At 32.2% G+C, this 18,292-nt stretch overlaps 1 protein-coding gene across 1 annotated transcript in view; it reads right to left on the bottom strand.

The window, feature by feature from the left end:
* LOC119662084 (neurotrimin) overlaps positions 1-18,292 on the bottom strand; it is a gene marked incomplete at its 5' end in the record, with an annotated part of 68,890 nt that overhangs the window by 8,149 nt on the left and 42,449 nt on the right. Inside the window, 2 exon segments of the mRNA XM_038071635.1 lie at positions 13,115-13,252; positions 13,843-13,971. Coding sequence (XP_037927563.1) covers positions 13,115-13,252; positions 13,843-13,971 — 267 coding nt within the window.

Below are 18,292 nucleotides of genomic sequence, written 5' to 3'. Positions count from 1 at the left end.
GTCCGAGTAGTTGGAATATACATATCTTTTTTAAGGGCAGTTTTGAACAAAGATCCAATAAAGAACAAGAAAACACTGTTTTAGATTAGAAATTAGAAACCTCAGATATGTACTCCAGTCCGGTAAAATTGACAGCCCCCAAGTATTTTTGTAGAGTTCTCGAGGGAGCCAGGCAGTTACACAGCAGATGCTCCAGAGTTTCCTCTGCATCCGGCTCGTTGCATTTCCTACAAGCATCACTGTGAATTAGGTTTAGTTTGTGCGCATGCGATTTTAATTCAGTGTTAATTTTTAGTGCTGTATCGTTGCAGTAGAAACGTGAGATGAGCGTCAGGCGTTGATCAAGGAAAATAAGATAAATGGTAAGACGCAGTTGGTGTGAACTATTTGTTAATTTATTACTATTGCTGGATTGTGCTTAATAGATATTAAGTAATACTTGTGTGAGTTTACTGAACCTTAATTCGGGTTCCATACAAATAATTTATAATACAATATTATCTATATTAACTCATCAGTTGTTGTTCGCTTTAGCCTTCTCAGTTCATTGTGTGATATCTACGAAGTATAGTAGGTATGATTTGAAATTTTTTATTCCGTTGACTGTTACTTTTTTTTAAACGTTTTAAACCCTTACCATTCATGACCAAGATGGTATGTTCTCTTATTTCAAATCGGTACGCTTTTTCGTTTTTGAGTTGAGTCATGAAAATTTCCATTAGGATTTTTAGATTCTACATGAATTACACTTTTAATTTGGCGATAATCATTATCATTTTGATAAGCGATCTTGATATTACTGTAGGATAAAGCCTTAAACTGAACAATTCAATTTATTTTTTCTAAGACCTCATTTCTAAAGCTATTGAAGTCTTCAACATTACTAACGTTTATAGGAGGTGGTATGGGGATTTTAGTTTCTTTCTGATATTGTTGATCATTTTTTACCTCTAATTTGTTTAAGGGAGTTAGGGTATTATCGCTTTTCTTTTCTAAGTGTTTTTTTACTTTCAACTTTTATGAACTTTTTTTTCAGTTCACTTTCATCTGTGCAATATTCTTCTGCTTCAGATTCAGTATCAGTTTTAGCAACGGTTGAAGTACAAGATTTGCACTGCTTTGACGGATCACAAATCAATTGCTTTGGCTTTTTAATAAAATCCGACACCTGCACCAGTTTATAGGTTAGTTACCACTTATATCAACTATATTCCAGATAAAAGCAACGAAGGTGCTGTTTATTATTGCATATGAAGGCGATTCATGGTAAGGACCAGTTTGATTTTGATCAGTTTTGCATTCAATAAATGCAGAGAGTACGACATTCAGCAGCTGCTTCTCTCTTTGCAAATTAAATGTTCAATATTTCCTAGCTACCGAGTTGTTAGTGTACATATCAATGATAAAACATGTGCACGATGAATCTTCTAAAGGTTAAGGAGATGATTCAACAAATTTGGTAGCAGTTTGTTTGGCGTAATATGAAGAAGGACATGACAAGAATAGTAAAGGCTTATCCTTAGTGTCAACGGACTAAGAAAATCAGTTGTAAACAGACGGTTCTGTACAAATTAAAAAGTATGGATGAGCTATGTACAGCACTTTAGATTGATGTTGTCTGACCACTATCAATTTCTAACGAATTCATCTGGTGTAAGACTGGTGTTTAACTTTTTATTAGGTGGTCGAAAGCAACTCCAATAATAAATATGCTTTTAGACTGTTGCTGAAGCGCTAGTTTAAAAAATTTATTACAAGCGATTAGTGTAGGCAGCTTTAGTCCAAATAATTCAATTAGATTGATTAGTTTGCACACCTCTGCAATACCCTTAATCGATTGAAATTTCAACACACTTTTAATTAAACTCTAAACCAAACTAAACTTGAGTTGAAGAGTTATATTTTGTAGTGCTAGTATTACAAAATAGGTGTAATGAAGACATTTAAGCTACACCTAATGGGGTAGTGTTCAAATTTATATTAACAAAACTTCATACAGTATATCCAACAAGATTGCCAACACCGAAGTCATATTTTATTTGATCCGCTTAGATCTCAGCTTCTCTGAACTGTGACTCCATTTGTATATAATATAGTTCAATGCCACATCTGATAAATTTAAGCATTTTTACACCAATTCGAGAAATCCCAATACGTACTCAGCCCTAGAAATAGCATACGCTAAGTCAACTGAATTAGACGACTGGCTCCTAATTTCCAAATCATAGTTAACTGTCTCCTTGTAGATCTTCTAGATGCTTCAATTGTTGATACTGGAACTTTTATATTTTAAGGATATGTTTCAATGGTTCTTTACCGTCAATTTCGAAAACTGTGTATTAAAAAGAAAATGAACTCAAAAATAATAAAACTAAATCACTCATACCATTTATCATTTTTGCTTTAAAAATATAAAACTTAAAAATAACTTTTCGGGCTTTTTATTTTTAAATAGAGCAAAATAAAAATTCTTTGTGTATGTTCTACCCTAGTTGTGTTTGTCATATAAGTATGAACGTATAATGTATAAGTTGTTTGTACGGAGAAAAGTAAAATTCAAATAATAATAATTATTTTTAAAATATATAAAAAAAAAACAAATTTAGTTATTATTTTTTGAGCTTTTTTTTTAGAAAGTGAATATATATAAAGTATACATTATATGAAGGATGAAAGAAGTTAAGAGAGGCGCAACATCACGATTACTTGTTCAATACGGTTTGAATAACTTTTGATAGTAGTGATAAATATTATCAATCTTTATGTAAAGAACACAATTTTTTCCGAAAACATAAAAAAATTGTTAGTCCTTCCATGTACTACAGTAGGCGAATTAATCATCACCGCCTATTATTGTTCTTCTGCAGACATTACAGATTATGTATCAATAATGAAATGATTATTAATAAAATCAATACAAAAACTTAAAAAAAATATTTTGTTTATAGTTCTTTACAGTTTATCTCTATATAGAATTGTTTACAGTTTATTTCCTATTTGAAAATATTATTTTCAAAATTAAGGGTTATATTATAATGGGGTCTAACATAGAAATCTGCCTCGCACAGGGACAATGTTCTACTGGATATTTAGTACTTTAAACTTTTTACAAACCATAATGGTTGTTGATGAAACAACATGCTTTGTCTGGAATATGTGGTTAAACCATTGATTTTTAATAAAACATAAATAAATACTGTTTTTTCTATTATCCACTTATAATTTGGTAACAACTTTATTTCCAGAAGTGGGCCCTTGTTAATGGCCACTCTTCGTGCTATTTAACGCCTCACGTTAATTGTTTATTGGAGCTATGTTAAGTTATTTGGTTTATGCCGACAAACCAGCAACTCCCGAAGCTTTAGAAACCAATGTCGATTCCACTATTGACGCCATACGGTCGCATTTATTCCAAAAAATAGTCAAGAACTGGACTCATCGAATATATCATGAAACTCACAGTCGTGGCGGACATATTACCAGAAATCTGAATTTAATAGATTAAATCCATGGAAATTATATACCATATTATAGTAATAAAAATTTCATTTCAACCATATTTCTGTCTTGTATCGTCATTTTAAGTTCTCACAAAAAACAATCGATACAATCGGAAGTTCGTCAAAAAACGAGTTTTGCTATAACATACAAACCATCAGAAGACAGTTTGGTAGATCGATTTTTTAACTGGAAAAAAGTTATTTGCGGATGAACAGTATATTGTCATCATTATACTGGCATTACTATAACAAACACGAGAATTACACAGGGAATTTAGTTTGGAGTTTTCAATTTACAAGTACTGTCAAGGGTGTATATACAAAAGTGTATTAGATGTTGCAGACTTAAAACAAAAATACAATAACCATTACTGAGACAACTACCTAAGTTACGAGTACAATATTTCAGGACTTTCAGCCATACTTAGGTCAGTGACGCCGATCCGTTGTGTTTAAAAAGCTCACACCTCCTACGGTCCCAATCATACAGAGGATATTTCCTTTTTTTGTATGTCTGACAACTAATGTTATACACCTAGAATTAGTTTTAGACCTAGCAACTTAAATTTTGTTAACAGTTTTAAAACGGAAAAATAAAATTTAACAGGTTCAACTTTAAACTTTGGAAAATAGTTACAAAAAATCAAGCAAGATCTATGTAAAATATGGCATTAAGAATACATAAGGACTGTGTTACAGAAAACAGAAAAAAGGAATAAACTAAATATTAAAATTGGACAATTGTTGAAGCATGAAATGTTAAGCTCTTCACATTGTCTACTAGAATAGGTTCAAAAACTGCACAAAGGAGCTGATAAATTGGTGCGAATTGCTACAATAAAAACAAAAAAAATAGTTGTTGAAAGAGCGATAAAGAAATTATGTATTCTGTAATTGAAAGTTTCAGAAAGTTAGTGAACTAAAATTGTTGAACTATGGAGCATATTTGTTAGATCACAAATACATAAACTTATGTGAGTTTGACAATATGTTTGAAAATTTAAGAGCCAAAAATTATACAGATCTTGTACCTAAATTGCTTAGTGGAATTACGGAAGTAGTTCATGTGAAGATTTCATTTTCTAAATTCTTATATCGATTTGTTTCCGTAAAATTTCTGTGCCGTAAGCGACGAACATAGGAAACGTTTTCATCACGATATTGCAGCCATGGAAAAACGTCACCAGGACAAATGAAGTGCTAGTTGGCCTACTCACTACTACTGGACATTACTCCGGGATGCCGCAGAGACAAAATATCTCTGTAAAACATACGTCACAACATTCTAGAGTAAGTATAACATATTGTTACTGATAAATTTCAGTAGAAATTAAAATACACTGTAGCAAAAATAAATGGGTGGTAAAGGAACTCTAAGGTGACATATTTTTATTCTTGTATAATTTGACATCACATAACCGTGATCCATACATGTTCCAAAAAAAGTTGGTACTTGTTGAACATTATAACTTTGCGATCACAAATTTCGCTATCGCGATATCCAGCTATATCGACATACTGTGTAGTGGGGAAAGTGACTCAAAATAATAAAATTTATCAAGAGTCGTTGTCAAATTGCGGAGAGCCAAGAATATAATAGTCTCTACGCAAAAAGAACATAAATGTTTATTTAATAAAAAGTGACTAAAAAAAACCTGGAACTTGAGCATTGAGCATTGAAAGTTTGTGTAGCCTTGGCTACATGTGGAAAAAAACGATTCGTCACCGCTTCAAATTCGACAGGCATGAGTTCTAAGTTTGGCACTTGCAGTCCAAAGATATTATATATATACTATAAACTAATTAAAAAGAAATTCGAATATATCCTAGGACCACTGGTGATGAGTACTTGGCAATACTCGAAATAGTGTTGTATGGTCAACCAAATTTCAATAAAATTAGATAAATTTTTGTCCTTTTCTTTTCTTTGCTATTCGAATCCGTCTATCTTTTAAATAGTTTTTTTTTTGTCATAAATACGCGTCTCTCAGCAAGAAAAAATTAACATTAAATATTTATCATTTAGTTTTTAAAATTTCTTGATTTTAAAATTTATTTTTTTATTTAGAATTCAGTTTAAAATATTTTAAAGAATTACTGAAGAATTTTCGTAAAGATTTCGTGCTAGAATAGCTTAAATGTCCCGCATTTAAAACAAACTCACAAATGCATTTGCGACAATTAACAGTGGGAACAATAAATAAATGCATATGAAATATTTGTGATTGTGACATTTTTATGCGGTTTTAATGTTACTCTAAGCGGAACGGACAGACAAGGCCGGTATAAAGACATTAAATGCCCACACATATTTAAGTTAATATATTTTTTATGCACGGGCATACAACAGATTCTCACCAGCGCAGGGTTTGCGTACATTCGCTTACATGGTGCGAATCCAGTGAATTCAGCGAAACTTTATTACTAAATCAGTTAATTAAAAACTTTTTAGCAGTTAACATTACACGCCTGACGCCTTTGCGCTTGCTCTCACCTTAACAGCTTCATTTAACAGCCTTCGGCCACAATAAGCTTAACTGAGCAGCACGAATTGCGCGGAGTTGGACGAGCGGAGACGGATGTCATAAAAATTAGGAAAAGAGTCGTGCCGACAGGACATTGTATTTTATTCGAAGCGTTGATTTTTGTTGCTGGTTGCGTCTTCTTATTTTTTACATATGTAAATCACAGTAAAAAGGATGCTGCTCAACTAATTCTCATTTTTAATTCATTTGGAATTCTTCCTATTTGTTGACATTTACTGCTTGCTGGCCTAAAGTTAAATTAAAGCCTTGGGTATTACAAAATAATAACTAGATATTGAGATTGTAATATTAAGAGGACAGCACAGGGCAGCGTACAGTAGATACAACCAAGTTGTCAGATTTTTTTTAAAATAACATAATTATATAACATAATTATAATAGTTCTTCTAAAATATATAAGATGATTTTCATATATGTATATTTTATGAATTTGTATTTTCTAAACTCAGACAAAATTACTCGCATCGATGAGTACCACAACCTCCCGTCTGACATCTTAACCCCTAGCATCCTTCCTGTGGACTTAGTTCAGGCCTTATGCCACGTATACCCCCGATATCTTTACCTCGATGATTGGGATTCTGATCCCTCCAACATCCCCCTCTTCAACCGCGGTTCTCGTGACTCCGGTCACAGAGTCTACCGCTAGTATTCCAGCGCTTGCGCAATAACCTTACTTCCTTTATTAATAATCAATTTCACCACTCTACGCTCATGCTTTCTGGCTCAGATGAACCTAGTTAGCTAGGTATTAAGCCTCTTGCTCTAATCTCTCTTTCTTGATTACTGGAATAGGGTTGTATCTGCTGCACGCGACTGCAATCTTCCATATACGTTCCTCAGAGGTGGTTTTAGAGGGTTCAAGTCTCACACTGTGGCTTTCCACCTACTGCAAAAAAAAAATGTACTGTTGCATTTATATTTGTTCAAATAACTGACAAAGTACTGCTCGAGAACTCAAAGGATAGTTAACGTTTAATTATTTCTGAAATTAATTATTTGGTATCAAATAAAGAAACACAGCTGATTCTTGGTTAAATAAAGGATAGACAACTACAACCAGTTTAAAAATTCATTTCTTCTTTGTAGAATGAGTCAAAAACCGCAATGTATAGCTTTTAAGATTCGACTTACTAAGTTCAATTAATAATAAAGCAGTAGCAGTCAACATACTAAAAAATTGGAACAAATTATAGAGACTAACCCTGTTATTCAGTGAACTTAAAAATTCAATATCTTCGTTATTTATCAAAATTTATTATTTATCAAGGTTTTGGTTTTGTGTGCCATAAATAAAAAGCTCGTTTCATGATAAATTATTAAGATAATAAATGCTCTTAATAATGTTCACTCATCAATTAGTCACCATTGTGAAAGATGCTTGGTATGTTAAAAAAAAAAGTTTTGTTTGATAAAAACCTTATCAACATTTAGTAAATTTATCAAGCTTACAGTACTAGTAAATTATTATATTTAACAAATAGAGAGAGTCGACAATGTACAATTCGAGGAAAAGGATAAGGTTATCCGTGACCTGTAAGACAGAAAAAAGGGTTGCCAGCACAAATGTAGGACCCTATCTAAAAGAGTAGAAGATTTGACGGCTTCAACCATTTGATCGAACAAACAAAGAACTTTCAACAGAAACTGGACATTGATAGTTGTCATGACATAGGATGGTGCAGATGGTGGAACAATCAATGCAAAAAATAAGAAACAACAACTCAGACTTAGGAGACAGGAGGAAAAATTTACGCCAGCCACAATGGTATCAATTGTGTCAACCGTGGATAAAGTGTGCAAGGTGATATCATATTTTGCGGGTGAAAATGACTCCAACGTGTTTGCAGAAGTCTATAAGTTCGTGGCACGTTGCAAGTTGGCTGGAGAGACACTACCACAGTCAGATCCTCTAAATTGTACAACCCGTATTTAGCGAAAACTGATGGATTCAGCATATTCGAGTTATACTCTCACTTTGAGAATTTCACCTCGGTCAATGACTTATGTATTGCCATTAAAAAAGCGTACCTAAGAAAACGATCTCTGGAACAAATTCGTAATAATTTTAACCAATGCGTTGAGCGCACTACATAATGTGTAACGTATTTTGGTTCACGAATAGTGTCCTTACTTAATCAGAGGATATAATTACTCGTATTTAATATTTAAATATAATTAAATTAACTACTTGTAAATTATATACTAAATAACATTACTTTTTTTAAAAAATAAATAAATTAAAAACCAACGAATTCTCAAAAAATAAACTGGATGTGAGTGTAGATGGGATTACCTAACCTAACCTAATAAAGGGTTACGTGATTGAAGATATGTCTGTCAAACTGATATTGCCAACTACGTGAAGTTCATACGAATGACAGCTCTTTATATTGTTTACAAGCTACTACAAGCATTTGCGTGTAAGTTTTATAGAACAAAATTTATTCGAAATGGAATTCATTATATTTGATTGAAAATCACAACCAGCTATTATTCGTGAAGTCAAACACCTAAAATATTTTTAATTCACTTGTTTGTATATCGTACCACAAATCGATATACTAGAACAGCTAGCGTCGCCAAATGCGTGGAAGAAAAAAACAGCAACCACCTAAAATGGTCAGAAAAGTTAAGGCTCGACTTTAACGAAATCCACGCTGTAGTAGTAATCAAATGGCCAAAGAAGTGAAAATATTCCAGCAAAGCATCCAATGCATATTCCAAAATTAGTTCGAGGTTAATCCTTACAAGCTGCAAAATACACAAAATTTTACACTAGAGCAACAAAAAGTTAGACTCGAAAAAGCAAAGGAGTCGTCAAGCTTGCACGAACGTGGTGAATTTTCAAACATTGTGTTCGCTGACGAAAAAATATCCTCATTGAGCAGTTCATAAACTCTCAAAGTAATCGTGTTTATTTAACTGAAAGCACTGCCAAAAATATGAAACTACGAATAGCCGCCCGAAGTAATTTTCCATGTGAAGTAACGGTATGGGCAGCTGTTATCGCCGATTGACGCTCTCCAATCATTTTTATCGAGCCTGGTCTCAAAATCAAGGGGATTTATTATTGGGAAAACGTTTCGAAAGTTGTTTTAGAGCTGTGGGCATGCAAATATTTCGATCATAGACCATGGACGCTTCAACAAGGCTCGGCTCATGTGAATTAATAAAGGCTAAAAATCATGTTCCACACTTCCTTTCGCCTACAAAATGGCTTTCGAGTTCGCCAGATGCAAATCCGATGGATTATTCCATCTGGGTTATTTTGAAAACCAAGGTGAGGGCTAAAAAATAAGGCAATATGGATGCGCTGAAGCGAGCTATTCTTCAAGAATGGGCCAAATTTCCGGATAAACATGCAACAAATATTTCTTGAAAGATGCAACTTATTTTTTGACCATTTGAAGACCATACTCAAGAGAAAAGGTGACGATATCGAGCTAGAGTAAATGGACTCTAAAATTTTGATTATTTCCTCAAATTTTTGTAATTTAAATCAATAAAACATAATTTCTCAACAAAAGGATATGGTCGCTTGATTAGGAAACACTTCAATTGCTAACCCCGTATACGGTGACTAAAGAACAAAAAAGCGACAGGCTGGCGTCGACATGCTGACCTGGAGCTTACATCAGATTATTTGCAGAATATGGTTAAATGAAAGTACACCCAACGATTGTAATCTTATTCTGTCTTGAAATATAGCGCTTAATAATAATATTTATCATGTGCAAGGTCCTTTTAACTGAACTATGTGAAAGGTGTAAGCCACATGCCAACTTCTTGGTTGGGCGTTGTCAGCACGGCTTTCGACATGGTCGTTCTACTATTGACCTGATATTCACAAATTCTAGAAAAAGCCCAAGAACACCCATCATCTTCTTTTCGAATATAAAGCAGCTTTTGTATATCGTACCACAAATCGATATACTAGTACAGGTAGCGTCGCCAATATTCCCGCAAAGTTAATACAACACTGCAGAATGGCGTTGAAGAGTCAAAGTAGGACCGAGTCTCTCCAAAGCTTTTACTATGCAAGACTTCAAACAAGGTGATCTCTTATCATGGGATCTTTTCAATTTCGTCATGGAAGAAACTTTGAGCAGGTTTTAATCGTTGTGGAAAAATATTTCACAAATGTGTCCAAGTCCTTACTTATGCTGATGACATCCGCACCATTGGGGGTAACAAGCGTGATGCCACAACTGTAGAAATGGGCTTAGCAGTAAATGAGAACATAACGATGAATATATCGACTACTGGTGAAATGTGCGTGCTCGAAAGCCGAAACAGTGATTGGTGACTATACTTTCGAATATACCAATGATTTCCTCTACCTTGGCACCGCCGTAATTAACAACAATAATATTAGCCTGGAAATAAGACGAAGAATCACCATTGCCATTAGGTGATATCTTGGACTCATTAGGCAGCTAGGATGTAGAACTCTCTATCAACGAGCAGTATTTACGCAATATAGGTTGCTCATCTTACATAAGCTTCTATATGGCACAAAACCATGGACGCAATCACAGAATGATAAAACAACAGTGGGAGTTTTCGAGAGGAAAGTTCTTCGTAAGATTTTTTATGCTCTACGAATTAACGACGACTATCTCATCCCAATAAAACACGAGCCATACAAGCTTTATCACAACATTACCATAATTCAGCAAATTAACATCCAGTGGCTACACTCTCTTAGATTCTTTGGAAATACCTAATGCACTTCAAACACATGCATTTGCTTACTGTTTAGTCTATCCTTATATGAGTGAGATTTACCTCATCATTCTTCCTTTAGTAGTATGTATATATTATTTAATTTTGAGCATATGTTGAAGTAAATTTAAAGGCGTTAGAAGGGTCAAATTTCAAAATTTAAGTTAACAATTATTTTGTGAAGAGTTACGCCATTAAATTTGCACAATAATTTACAATTAGTGAAGAAATTGAACAAAATGAATTCAAACTTATAGGTTTCGGTAGCAGAAATTATATTATATTCTTCAACAATAATTAGAAGAGATGCATTTGCCAATTAATTGTATTTTTAAATCAAGTTTAAAACAAACCCTTCGAATCTGTTCTAGGAAAAAACAGAAATATTGAGGAAAACATTATTATATTTGTTTTATATTTGCGTAATGAAATCGGATAATTTTTGTTTTAATCACAGACAGAGAGCAATAACACAAAGCACAATTATACTAATTATATTAACATAATAAAATATGCCAAATTTACAGCAAAAAGTTTTCGAAACAATTGTAGTTAGGACAACTGCAAGTAGAATGTTATGGGTTATGGAATCTGAAACTTTTGTGGCACGTTGTCACGCAATTAGTAGAGAATTTGAAAAGTAAAATCAAGAATATATCATCCGACAGAAAATATCAAGAGCACATATTAGCTAACATGATCTGAAAATACCACAAAAAGGCAAATTTCCTACTACATACGAAGAAGATGAAATAGCATCACATAACTCAACGTAAGCCAAACAGAGTAGAAAATTCTAATTCATATAAAATTAAAACTTTTTATACAAAATGACAAAAATTCATATAAACTAAAGGTTGAAGGAACCTGAAAGTTATGCACTGCAACACTGTTAACCACCTAACTGCCTTTACTAATATCGCAGAATCTCATATGCTCGTGTCGCAATGGCTTGCATTTAAAACAGTTCATAACCAAAATATATTTATTTAGTCAAGCGATAATAACAAAGGTGGAATTCATAAGTCAATGAATATGTGCTACTCAGCTCGGTGTGTAAGTTGGATGTGACATTAGAGCACGTCTAAGCCATGCACAGAATGCAAGGGTTGCATTGTTAATTTGCATAGATACGAGCTTTAGTGTTTGAAAACTTGCAAAGTAAGAAGGTCGAAAATAATATGAAAGCAACGTATAAATATCCCGACATTAGAAACAGAAGTGCAAAGTTCGTGAATACCTTTTATTCTGCTAAAAATGCACGCATAAGTTGGCCAAAATCCAACAAAAGCAGGTCATGAAAGCATATAATCTATTCCTGAAATAAGCCAGTAGAACGTTTTGAAAGAATGTTTGTCTCTAAAGAGTAAGTAAATTTTTTAGTTATTTAGAAACTAATTAATAAATGCATAATTGGAAAAAATAACAGTATTAAATTTAAAAAGGATTAATAATCAAGTATACTCGAGTGGTTTCAAACTCACATTTATATATCAACACAAGACGTATAGGACCAATATTTACAATGGCGAAGTAGTATGTGCAAAATATACGTGCCGTAACTATGCACTTCTGCCTTACTTCTATACTGCTTAAGATGGATGAAAATAATAATAATAATAATAATAACCAAATAATTCGTTCATCACTTCCATATGGTTGTGTAGCGTTTAGCAAAGCTTTAAACACTACTATTCACCAGCTAGAAATTGCACAAAGCCAGGCCCTGAGAGGACTTTTCAAAGTTCCATGGTACATTAGGACGAATGACGTCCTCAGAGACATCAAGATTGATCCCATTAAAAAATACGTAAAGGATAGAGCTCTGAAAATATTTGCGAAAACTAACAGACTTACCAACACCGAGTTATCAAATATCAAAATGGTTACAGGCTCCTCGGGGTGGATCTGAGATCTGAGGTCAATTATTGCTTAGTCTGATGAAGTGATAAACAATAATCTAGTCAAGGTGTAAAGAGGGGTTTTGAAAATACCTCGAGTTAAAAATGAGTATAAGTGTTTAAGTGCACTAGCTCAAAACAGCTTGAACATAATAAGTAATTTATAGAAAATGGACAAACGTGTCTGTATAAGACTCAAGGAATGTGATCGTAATTTTCTCCAAACATCTGAAACATCATTCTTAAATATCTATAGCTGACTTTAAATCATTCTTGGTAATTAATCACAATAATCAGGAATACTACACATTTTCTAAACATACCGATGTAATGTTTTTAAAATATAGTTAATTATAAAACAGAGTATATAGCGCTTCGTTAGAAAATGTAGCAATACTGTCTTCTTATATTGAGCGTATAAAACTTTCAGTTTACTTACCAGGTGGGACAATTTCACCTCTTTCACGAGTCCAATAATTAATTGACTTTGGATATGCTTCCGATTGACATTCCAAGGTAACACCCTTTCCTTCAACAGCTCCAATTAGCTGGTTCTGTACTGTTATTACAGGTGGAACTAAAAATTAAAGAGATGTGATTTGAGTGTAACGCTAAAAAAAAGGTCATTATACAAAGACTCTTTGTGAACTATTTACTTTACTAGCATATATACTTGTATAAAAATCAAAAACTGTTGTCACTTAAAGCATATAATATATATATAATATCAAAGAAATACAATTAAATATATTTAATTATTACTATTATTACTAAATAATGTGTTGTAATAATAATTTACAGATTTTGTTCCTGTACGATGTGCTTCTCTTTAAAAGCTTTTTCCTTATTTTACTTTGCCAATAACTTATTCTTCATTCAGATTTAAAATACAATATATATATGTAGAAACAGTTATTGGGATTTAAGCTCTTTATCGGATTTAAAAATTTTTTTTGGAGATTAATGTGAAATGTCGTTCAAATAGAGTTTATATTTTGACAACCTATAAATTAGAAAAACCATTTTGGTTTGTGCTATAACTACAACTACAACTACAACTATACCCATAACTGTATATAATATATATAATAAATAAAAATTTAAAATTAAGTTATTGATATATTTAATTAAATTTCGTTTTGTTATTAACTATTTTTTTTTACTCACAATGTACAACTAATGATATTCTTTTGCTGACGGTTGGAGGTACACCATTTGAGGCAATACATAAATATGCGCCCATGTGTTGACGCTTAACCGATGGCAGCATCAAGTCTACGCCTTCCACGCTGAGTACTGTAATAGAATAATTAACATAAAATATAGAACATAATTCACACGATAACATTACCTTCATTAAATTATAAATTTTTTACAAGCTTATATCAAACTTATGTACGGTTAAAACCAAGGACCGAAAATTTGTCCCTGTTTTGTAAATTTTCAAGAAAAAAGCAGCAACCGAAAGTTGTCTAAATTCTTATTTGGGTATGACCAAAGAGTATATAAACATAGAGAGTGCATGTCGAATAAAATATCAGTCGCAAAAGTTTTGTTCTACTGTTTTTTTAAAAACCCAGAAATTACTCAATATTTTAGTCCTTTTACTAAATGTGTGCAATGAGACTGAATTTTCATTGATATGTGCTCATCATCACACTCAAACGCTATTTTTGATATAAGTATGCTCTATTAGTAATCTTTGACTATTTAGGTCGTGTGCGAGTTCGAGTAAATTGATGGGAAATTGAAGGAAATAGTAAATTATGTCGGTATGGCAGCGAATGTTGATATTTACCAGAATTTCAAGTAAATAAATTGGATAAATCAGGTGTGAACTTTGTGACGATTTTATAAAATGTTCAATAAATAAATAAATAAATTTAAAAACATTTAACCAAAAATAATAAATAAGTGCAATAAATAAATAAATATATATTTACATAAGTGCAGTGCTAAAAATCCCTAGGAAATGTCAATTTACTTTACCTCAATTTACTTGAACTCGCACAAGGCCTAAATCGTTTTATTTCATTTTTTTATGTATTTTTCATTATTTAATGATCATTTGCAATAAATTTGAACTTTGTTGCTAAATGTGTGCAGTATAAAAATCCCATTTAGTTTAGCATGAAATTAGAAGAACTCGCACACATTTTTAATAATCAAAATTATTTTAATAAATGTTCTTATGCTGAACATTCACAAAATATATAAATTCACTATATTTTATAATTAAATTCTGGCTAAGTTCTTTTATATTATTGTTAATAAGAGTTGTCTTAATTGATCTTAATTAAGTGCTAACTTGAATTGTAGAACTAACATTTTTCTTATTCATTTTAGAAATGTTTGTTGATTTTTGACTTCTCTAAGGCCCACAAGCAATGCTTACGAAGTAAAAGCAAAATTAAAAAATCAAGAAGCTTGATTAGATGTTCGTTACAGGGCCCATTAAATCACTGAGGGGTTTTTTAATGGCAATTGCATCTGGTTTATGTTTGAATACGTGTTCAAAAACCTCGACGTGTTTACAAGAACCATTGAAAAAGCTTTGTGATGGCGCAAACTATTTTATATATTATAACTATTTTATCATTTTTAAGATTTTTTTAGTGATGCACACTCTATATTTATATACTCTATGCTTTAACTTTTCCACACACCATTCTACTTTTTAATTTAAAACGCAAAGTTATTTACTAATATTGCCTTAAAAACAAAAAACTCAAAATTGACGCAAAAAAACTATTTTTGCAGACCAAAATAAAACGCCTTGTACCTATGTAAGTTATTTCTGAAAAACATATATGAGGTACAAGTCGGGGGTATTATTTTTCAGCAGAGAATGGTGATTAAACAGTTAGTATAGGTAAGGAGTTATTGTTTCTTTATTTAACAAGTATTGTGATCATGATTTCGTTCTAGTATTTTTATAAAATTTAAGTACATATTTTTTTATTAAAATTAATTCTACGTCAATTTGACAACCGTAACTATTTTACTTAATAGAAACTGTTGTATTTGATAGAGAGGTTTCGAAAGGTAGTAAAATATATCAACAAAATGTTTTTTTTATTATTTATATTATATTAATAATTGATTTTATATTAATAATTATTTTTAAAAAATATGATACAAATAAAGCAAATAAAATTATTATATTTTAAATTTTATTTTGATAGACGAATGATAAGACTTTTGGTGATTTTTTTTTAATTAATAACTATCATGGTCTCAGATAGATACTATATAAAGTCTGTTCTAGTAGACACAATATATATAAAAGTTCTTTTTTTGACTGTTTTGATCATTTAATAGTTTAACATAAATTTAGCACCCAAATTTGGTTGAAAAGTTGTAAATATATATACATGCATATATTTAAACCTATATTTAAGAACTAGTTTACAAAACAAAACAAAAAATAATACGAATTTAAAATGCGCCTCAGAAGTGTTACTCACATAGCTGATAATGGCAATTGACTGAGTAGTATAAGACGTACGTCAAAGACACGGATCTCTAACATCTTATGAGACAGCGGAGATGATGGTGGTCTCTTGTATTATCTTTAAACGGCTTATCCAAGCAATTAGTACATTTATCTCCGTGTATTTGTTTTTACAATTCACTCAAGGTTTTTTTATCCAATCCTTTTTGTAACTCTTGACCTAGAAGCGAATATTATATGCTTGGTCGATTTCACTACAGCAGAACATTGTCCTTATGAACAAGGACGTCTTGTGTAGGAAACTGAACAAAAAGTTGAGGGTAGTGTTGAAACTAAGCCCTACGAAAGCAAAGACAAAAGATTGACCACAGAAAGGAAATTTGACAAAGTTGTTAGCTTACTGACAGAATCGTATCACTAATTGATCGCTTTAGTTAAGTCATGACAAATTTCTAATAAACAGCAGAAAACATTAGAAATGAAGCTGCCAGACACTTTGTTTAACAAAAGAAACTCTAAACCGTATGCACACTTGCCGTGTTTTAATGGTGCCGGTTGGTGTGAGTCCGAGAACTTTCCAGAGGATGCGTTACGACTAGTATGAAAACAAAATCCTAATGTGTTATTGTATGGATTAGAAGGTGTTAAAAGTCAGCCATCCTGTCTCACAGAATGAAGGACAAAGTAACATCGTTTCGATGAAGAAGATAACGGAGAACAGTTAATATGCGCAATTCTGAACGACGTTATGGAGCGTAAGAAATGTGTACCTGCCTTATAAAAAACATCATCTATCTGAGAAAAAACATTGCGTTATGGGGAAAGTTAATAATTGTGTTGGCATTGAAGATGTTCTCGACTTCTCTCTCACTCTGCTTGGAAAAAATTAAATGCAGAAGTTGATGTAGAATCTAATTTCGATTTTAGACCATATGCACGTTCTGAAAACTTTGAATCTCCAGCGCTTTAAAATTCCTTCTGATGAATTTTTTTCTTACTGAAAAAAAATTTGTAATATGTATATCCCTAATAAGACTCACTAGTTAGGAATCAATATACTTCAGATACTGCGTATCGGTAATAGCAACAGCGGTACGGAACATATTATGGATACACACAGCCCCAACGATAGCATCGAAAACGGTGACCTATTATTGGAGATAAAACAATAAACAAACAATGGGAAAAATTCAAAGAAACCCTAAATACTACCGTTGTAGAGGTCGTTGAATTCACCAGAAGGGAAGACAAAGAGTGGTTATCCACCAATTTTTGCAAACTAGTAGATGAAAGGCGACAAATTAAAATAAAACTTGATGCCGAAGCGAACCCTGATAGAACTATGTATCTTTAACAGCAACTGCAAAATGTAATTAAACAAGTCAAAAGACAAGTTAGAAGCGATAAGCGTAACAATTTCTCAAGGCAAAAGTTACGCAAATGTATTACTTGTTGTTCAACTTCAACAATTGGTTAAACCAGTAATATGTAATTTAGAAGAAACGCTAAAAACACTGATGAAAAGTGTTAAACCTTTTATGTCTACTGTTCTAATGGAAGCTCTGATAATGAAATAGAATATTTTTTAATCAGTAATGTAATTGATATTATTCTTTTATTTCGGAAACACATCTTACTCAAAAAAACGCTTTCAAAATTCCAAATTACTGCTTTTATGACACCAAGCATCCCGAAATTAGGGCTCGCGAAGGTACTAGTATTATAATAAAAAAAAAGACTTACACACTTCGATTTAGAAGACTTCAGCAAAAAATATCTACAATTAACAGCTATCTGATTTGATGAATATGGAGAAAACGTCGTAATAGCCCCAATATATTGCCCACCCAACCACAATATAGAAGTCCAAGACTTCCAAATGTTTTTTAAAACACTCGTTAATAAATTTCTAGTCGCAGGCGATTTTAATGCCTAGCACACATTCTGGGACTCAAGACTAATAACACCAAGTGAACGGAAACTTCTAGCAGATGTAAAAAGTAAAGATCTCGATGTTATTTCAACTGGATACTGGCCTTTTGATCGACAAAAAGTACCAGATCTTGTTGACTTAGGTCTAAGCAAAAATATTAAACTATGAAAAATCACCGCATTTTCATCAGTTAAACTATCATCCGATCACTCATTAACAATAAAAACAGT

This window comes from Teleopsis dalmanni, chromosome X (genome assembly GCF_002237135.1).
Source record: "Teleopsis dalmanni isolate 2A chromosome X, ASM223713v2, whole genome shotgun sequence".
NCBI classification, from domain to species: Eukaryota; Metazoa; Arthropoda; class Insecta; order Diptera; family Diopsidae; genus Teleopsis; species Teleopsis dalmanni.
This window is presented reverse-complemented; position numbering and strand designations above follow the sequence as displayed.